Source organism: Vitis riparia, chromosome 2, assembly GCF_004353265.1.
Source record: "Vitis riparia cultivar Riparia Gloire de Montpellier isolate 1030 chromosome 2, EGFV_Vit.rip_1.0, whole genome shotgun sequence".
Lineage (NCBI taxonomy): Eukaryota > Viridiplantae > Streptophyta > Magnoliopsida > Vitales > Vitaceae > Vitis > Vitis riparia.
This window is the reverse complement of record NC_048432.1, coordinates 1,280,310-1,287,877: the sequence shown is the minus strand read 5'-3', so window position 1 is coordinate 1,287,877 and position 7,568 is coordinate 1,280,310. Positions and strand designations below refer to the sequence as shown.

The 7,568-nt window shown below is 31.2% G+C and overlaps 1 protein-coding gene across 1 annotated transcript; it reads right to left on the bottom strand.

Annotated features, from left to right (window-relative positions):
- Nucleotides 1–4,570: 4,570 nt before the first annotated feature.
- LOC117906060 (aspartic proteinase CDR1-like) lies at nucleotides 4,571–5,908 on the bottom strand. The gene has a single exon (XM_034819005.1). It carries the CDS (start codon nucleotides 5,906–5,908, stop codon nucleotides 4,571–4,573), a length of 1,338 nt encoding a protein of 445 aa, XP_034674896.1.
- Nucleotides 5,909–7,568: the final 1,660 nt, after the last annotated feature.

The window sequence follows — 7,568 nt, the reverse complement described above, 5'->3', positions numbered from 1 at the left end:
TGCGCCTTGGCATCTGGTGATAACACCTGGCCAGAGCATGGAGGGTCGGAGTACTGGACCAAGATAATATTTTTTTATATTTTAAATAAAGCATATCCTACAAATCCAGTGCCTCTTAATACACGTGGATAGCATATGTATAAAATTTTATTATTATTATTAAGATTAAATATATTTTATTCCTTGACCTTTGACTTGTTTCATATTTTGTTCCCTCCTATTTAAACCTTAATACTTTGCTCCCAAACTTTATTAAAATGCAATACTTTATCCCCTAAACTTATTAAAAAGTTAATAAATAGTTTCTTAAGTAAAAAAAAAAAAAATGTTAAAATAAAAAAAAAAGGTTGAAATGTAAAGAAAAACATTTGTTACCCAAATTTGATGTTGCCATACTTTATAGTTACATGTGAAAATCACAAATAGTCATTGAACATCTCTTTAAAATAAAAAATAAAAAATGGTAGCTATTATATTTTAAAAACATTTGAGAAATTTCACTTCAAGGTTGTTAATTCAAAGTTGGTTTTCCCAATTTCATGCTAGTGTTCAAATCAAAGTACGAAAAAAGATTAATATCTTTTATAATTTTATGAAGGGTTTGTAATTGCAAGCAAAGTGTTAATATTTAATAAGTTTACAGGACAAAATGTTGAATTTTGAATATGAGGGACAACGTGTAAAACACAACAAAGATTGAGGAGGTAAAGTATATTTAACCCTTATTATTATTATTATTATAATTATTAGGGTTATTTGGTTAAAGGGGTTAAAATGATTCCCATATTTGCAAGAATAAACCACACATCAAAAAGCAAAAAAAATAAAAATAAAAATGGATTGAGACAAAAATACCTTTCCTTTATTTCCCTTCAACACTTGGAACATTTCTTCTTTTGATTCATTCTCTTGCTTTAGGTGTGGTGTACATAACTATGCTCCTCATCTTTCCTTTAGAAACAAAAGAAAATTTCTCATCTTTTTCTCCGACTTCATTCTCTTCTTCTTCTACTTCATTTTCTTTTTTTAGGTGTATAAGACGAAAAACTCATATTTCCTTCTACAACCGTACAAAATTTCTCATCTATCTTTCCCAAACTCTAGAAAATTTCAACTCTCATCCTTTGTTTCATTTTCAATTCCTGAAAAAATTCTTATTATATTTTTGTGAAGTTATCTCATATTATATCTTCAAGCATGAAAGAAAACAAATGAGTTCATCGAAGAGTGATAATAGAAAGAGGTTTAAAATGATGGTGAAAAAACAAAAATCCTAATTACAAATGGAAGAAGAAAGTGAAGCTATTGAGCAAAAATCCCAATTACCAACAAAAGAGAAAAGTGAATTTGCTAAACCAATGAGTGTAGTATTTACATTTTATAAATTTTTGGAATTTTTAGAGATGTTATACAAAAATTTAGGAACTTTGAAGTGTATTCAAAATATAAAATTGGATATTTATAATTTTTTTTTCTTTTTAGTTCTCCATTGTTATTAGTTTTGTATTTGGAGTGCATAAATTTAGGTTTGTTGGTTGATGTTTAAAATTATTAGGAAACTATTAAAGTGTGTTGAAAAATAATAGAATGCATATTAATATTATTTTAGTTTTATGTATTATTATCAATCATGTGTTTAGAGTGAATTAGATATATTTAATGTAGGAGCATCTAATTTGGGATAAGTTTACAAAGATTTTATGAAATTTTAGGGATTTTTAGAAATTTTAGGGGTATTTTAAAAGAGTGTTTGAGTAGGTTTGTGTTTGTTTCTTGATACTTTTAAAATTTTGGGAACTATTGAAATGTATTTAAAATAATAAATTGTATATTTCTAATTTTTGTAGTTCTATATTATTGTCAATTATGTATGTAGAGTGAATAAAAAATATAAAATGATTTCATGCAATAACATGTGATTAAGGATAAGCTTTTAGAGAATAAATGAAATTTTAGGGATTTTTGAACTTTTTAATGATGTTATGCAATGATGTTTGACTAGGGTTAGATTTGGTAGTTAATGTTTTTAAATTTTTGGGAACTATTGGAGGGCTATTAGGTTAATTGGTTATTGTATAATATTTATAATTTTGTATTAGATATTTACTACCTTGATTTTATTTAATTTACAAACTACTACCCCCTCGACATGTTTTATAATTAAAATACTTATAGAAGAACATTTTCCATCATAGGTTGTACGTCTATCACACTTAGAGATGTTCAAGAATTCTTACTTTGAACATTTTTTGTTTATGTCAGAACTTAAATTTTAAGCTCAAATTGTGCATCACGTGTTATGACATCAATGTCTTATAAAAATGGATGATGAAATGTGGTTTTTAGTAAGCTCAAAGGGATTAAGATTTGGTCAAGATGAGTTTGGATTGATCATTGGTTTAAGTTATGGTCCCATCCCTCAACATAATCAAATATCATTGAGAATAAGAGATTACTTTATTGGTGAAAACAAAGTGCATAATGATCATTTGGAGAAAGTTTTTTTTTTTTAATTTTCTCTCTTTTGGTGAAGTGAAAAGCAAAAAAAAAAAAAAAAAAACAAAACAAAAAAAAGGTTCGATGATCTTAAAGATGAAGACATGGTGAAGTTAGCCTTATTGTACTTTCTCGAGCATGTTTTACTTGGGCAAGAAGAGAAAAATTTGAAAGATATGCAATGGGTTAGTCTTGTTGATTGTTTGGAAGTTTTTAGTAAGTATCCATGGGATAGGATTTGTTATGAAATAATACTTTTTGGGCTGTGTTAGGACATTGAGTCTTGTTTATATGTTGACAATTTTATTCTAATAAATGTTTGACCATAGAAGTCTTTTTAAATAGTGACTTACTATTTATTAAAGGTTAAGGGTTGTTGTTCATCAAACCAAGTAGTCATAGGTAGGGATGGCAACGGGGCGGGTTTTTTTCGGGTACCCGCCCCGCCCCGCCCTTAATGGGACGGGGTTAAAATTTATTAAACGGGTTTGGGACGGGTTTGGGATTTTTTTTTAAAACCCGGGGCGGGTTCGGGTATTGTCCCACCCCGCCCCGCCCCGTTTACATATAAAATTAATTTTAAAATTTAATTTAATTTAATTTTAAAATTAATTTAATTTAACATTTAATTTTAATATTTTTAATATATAGATAATAATAATTTTTTTTAATAAAATAAGTTATAAAAAATATAATAATTTTATTATTTATAAAATATATTTATTTTAATGTAATTAAAATTTTTTAAAGTAATAATAATAAAAAAAAGGGCTAAACGGGTCCCATACCCTCCCCGCCCCGTTTATTTTTTTAAATGGGACGGGGATGGGAATTGGTTTTGCTAAACGGGGCGGGGTTGGGATAGGGGCGACCCGTCCCGAACCCGCCCCGTTGCCATTCCTAGTCATAGGTACGTCTAAAAATGTATGATTTGTGGCATATAAGGTTTCTTTGAGGTATAAAAAGGTTTGATATCATTTTTAGAATCAAAATGTTTTAAAATAATTTTTTTTTAAAAAAAACAAGGTTGTTCAAGTGGTTAATCCCGCTCAAGTGGAGTGCTCAAGCAAATCAAGCTAATCCAATTTGGAATCAGTTATCTACTTTCATACATTTTTGATATCTATTATTAAATACATAAAAAATTGTTTAAAGTAAATTGTAGAATCCATAAGTTACTTGGCCTGCAACATAACTTATCAATAAAAATCTTTTCAAACTTACCCTAGAAAAAACATAATAACAGTTCACCAACATAACTAGATTGTTTGCACGAACTTCACAACAAATTCTAGAAATTATATTTTTCAAAATTTGTGTTGTATAAAATTTTCATATTGTAGGTTATTCGTAGCTATATATATATACATAGAGGAAATTCTCATATTTGCCACATCTCCTCCGTTGATTTTTCATTTATAATTTTAAATTACATTAAAAATAAATATAATTATGAATAAATAAATATTTATAATTTTATATTTATGAAAAGATATTTTATTTTATATATGTTAAAAAATGAAAAAATGAAAAGAAATCAATTAAAATAAATTATTATTTAATATTATATATAATTGGGGTGGGGTAGGAGAATGTTAAAGGCTACCTAGGTTTAAAAAAAATTACAAACTTATCCAAAATTTGTTTATCTTCATCCCAAACTAGTATTATTAGGGATGGGACAGGGTGGGTAACAAAAAAGGCACCGGATTGCCATACCCGGCATCTCATTTCCATTTTTATTATTATAAACTTTTGTTTTTTATTTCCATTTTCACCACAATTATGAACTTGCAGCCTTCCTCCCTTTGTCTTCGGAAGGAATTAATCCTTATTCTCTTGGTAACAGATCTGTACTTTTGAGCTATAATTTTGAGGGGGAGTAGGAGGGAGAGGTTTAGGAATTATTAAATCTTGTAGCCAAAACTACATATGGACAATACCAGAGAGGAAAGTTGGAAGAATGAATATGCATTTGATGGTAAAAACCAACACATGCACGTACATTATTTCATCATACAACTTACAACTTGCATCAGATCAAATCCAAACGATACTAGAGACTAGAGTTCAACTACTGCTCAGTGCAATCAGTATGTTTGAAGGAAACCTTATTGTTCTTGAGATCATACCCTACCAGGAAGTTGATCTGAGCCAGGTTGCCAAAGATGGCCAAATTGGAAGACGGAATCATGGAGAAGCAAACCAAATCTTCCTGCACTTGGACAAATGTGTTCAATGGCGGCAACTGCACGTCTGCGCCGGTGAAATGAGCGGTAATGGTGGGGATTTCTAAGTTGTTTACGCTACTGTAACAAAGACTGAAAATCCCGTTCGGGTCAGTAGTAGTTTGGCCGCCGATGGCGTTTGTTAGGGCTGATTCGATATCAGTGTAGAAGTCTTGGGGGAGAAGGGTTAGGGTCGTCCCTGAATCAATGATAATGTTGCCCTCCTCTACAGCTGCAGGCGAAGACTTGTTCTCTGAAAAACCTTTGAATGCCACCTTTTCGCTTCCCACACTCAAGCCTTCCAATGTAAGGTAGTAGAAGGTATCAGGGGTTCCTTTAATCAAAGGAGTCGAGACCGTCCCAGAGCCCGAAACAACTCCACTTTTACCGAAATTTATCTTGCTTGACACAGTTGAATCGCCTGATAGTGGCACCAAGCAGTAGGAGAACTGTCCCCCCACTTCGGAACTCAATTGCATAACTAGTGAAAGAGGGCCACCCCCAAGGCCTATTAAGCCACCGTCCTTTTCATTGAAGGTTCCTCCATTGTCGTGTCCGCACCCAAACGCAATGCCTGGAAACGAAGCCGGATCACCTTCGGTAGACCCGATTGTGAGGGTATCAGAAGAGAGATCTCCCCTGGTGTATGATCGATCTCCATAGGAGTAACTATAGGTGCAGGTGTTGTCATTATCGCAAGAGCCTTGTTGTCCCAAATCTTGACAGAACTCATTGTCACAGTCTAAAGTTTTGTAGGTTTCCGACTCTTTGGGATCGAAGAGAGGTTCTACTTGCTCGTAACAATTAGGACATGGGAGACACTGCCTCCATATGAGATCACTTCCAGTATCAGCAATGCCAAGCATTGGAACCGGTGGGGTTCCGAGTGATATATTCATGAGATAGGCTCCACCCCCGGAGATTACATCGGATTGGATATCATTTGGAGACGCCCTCATAGCCCTGAAATGGTTGCCACGCAAAATGGAACGACGGAAGGCTTTTTGCAAGCGCTGGTACTTGGTTTCAGATGGATTATAAAAGGGGGAGCGAGGCGAATCACGGGAGATGAAATCAGTGGTGAAGCCATCTATTTTGGCTTCTGCATGAGAATGCTCAGAGAAATGAATAAGGACGATGATTGCTAAGGTGCAGAAGACAAACTTCAGGTTGAAACCTTCCATTTCTCAGAGGGAAAGCAGAAGATGTGATGAAATAAGGCTTGGAATTGGAGAATTTATAGTGTGATCAGAAAAAGAGATGCATCAGGTAAAAATTCAGTCAAGTTATTCCTGGATTCTCCTGATGTGTTTCACTGCATACACTTGATTCTCTTATATTAGAAAGATGTAATATGGGTAAAATTCCCTACCAAAAAGGAAAATTTGTTTCATTTATTCATCTAAAAGAAGTATCTAGTGTCATGTCTACGCATGATTTTTATTAAAAGAAAAAATAAATAAATTCTCTTTCAATGACTTCAAAGGCAATCAATTTTTGTTTTTAATTGTTTTAGGTTATATTTAGTTTTATTATAAAAATATAAAAGGAAATAAAAATCTATTTAAAATTAGTAAAATTTTTATGTATTTTCAAATTATTTAATCTTTATATTAAAATAATAAAAATAAGTCAAATGTGTTTGAAATAGTATATAAAAATAATTTATTAACTTAAAAACTTTTTTTTTTCCTATTATCTTCATTTATCATTTCCTTCCATTTTATTTTCCTTGTATTTTCCTTCACATTTTTTAAAACCAAACATAATCATAGTGTTTTTTTGGTATCTGTCTCCTTTGATATTATCATTCTGAATTACCATATATCTAAGTAATTAAATCAGTGTCTTATGTTGAGTGTACTTTCCTTTCCTTCTTAGTACATTGGTTTCTTGATCTTTTGACCAATGGTTGCTATATCTTAATTCTTATTTTAGATTATGGAATACTTATATAGACATTTTTGGTGCTTGAGGTTTTGTCTCTAAACCAATGTCTTATGTTGAGTGTACTTTCCTTCTTAGTACATTGGTTTCTTGATCTCTTGACCAATATTCGCTATATCTTAATTCTTATTTTAGATTATGGAATACTTATAGACACTTTTGGTGCTTGAGGTTTTGTCTATGAACTAATGTCTTATGTTAAGTGTTTTGTCTATGAACCAATGTCTTATGTTGAGTGTATGGTTTCTTGATCTCTTGACTAATGGTCACTGTGTCTTAATTCTTATTTTGGATTATGGAATACTTATAGACACTTTTGGTGGTTGAGGTTTTGTCTCTAAACCAATGTCTTATGTTGAGTGTACTTTCCTTTCCTTCTTAGTGCATTGGTTTCTTGCTTGACCAATGGTCGCTATATCTTAATTCTTATTTTAGATTATGGAATACTTATTGACACTTTTGGTGATTGAGGTTTTGTCTTGTAACTTATATTTTTCATGATTTGATCATAAATTTAGAATAAGAGTTAAAGGATTGTAAACATTGTGTATGTTTGTGAGAATTAATACCAAGTAATTAATTTCAAAGCTAAATCTTCTAAGTTGAATTGCTCCTTTTGTAATATCTTTGTTCCTGTGAATCAATCTCTGCCTTATGCTTGGGGTAAAAGAGATCAATAGTGGTAGAGCCAGAATTTTTTTTTCCAGGGCCCAAAGTAGAATATTGGTTGATTATAATAAATATAATTAAATTTTCATATTTTAGAAATGGGTCTTCAACATTATCCCATTCAATAAAATAAGTACTATCATTCAATAAAATAAGCAATTATTAACATTAGTTATAGAAGAAAAGAAGAATTTATAATCTATCAAGTTAAATCACAAAAATATTTAA

Bases quoted from the DNA above. Each gene is read 5' to 3' on its own strand.
- LOC117906060 (XM_034819005.1), bottom strand. From the start codon at position 5,908: ATGGAAGGTTTCAACCTGAAGTTTGTCTTCTGCACCTTAGCAATCATC.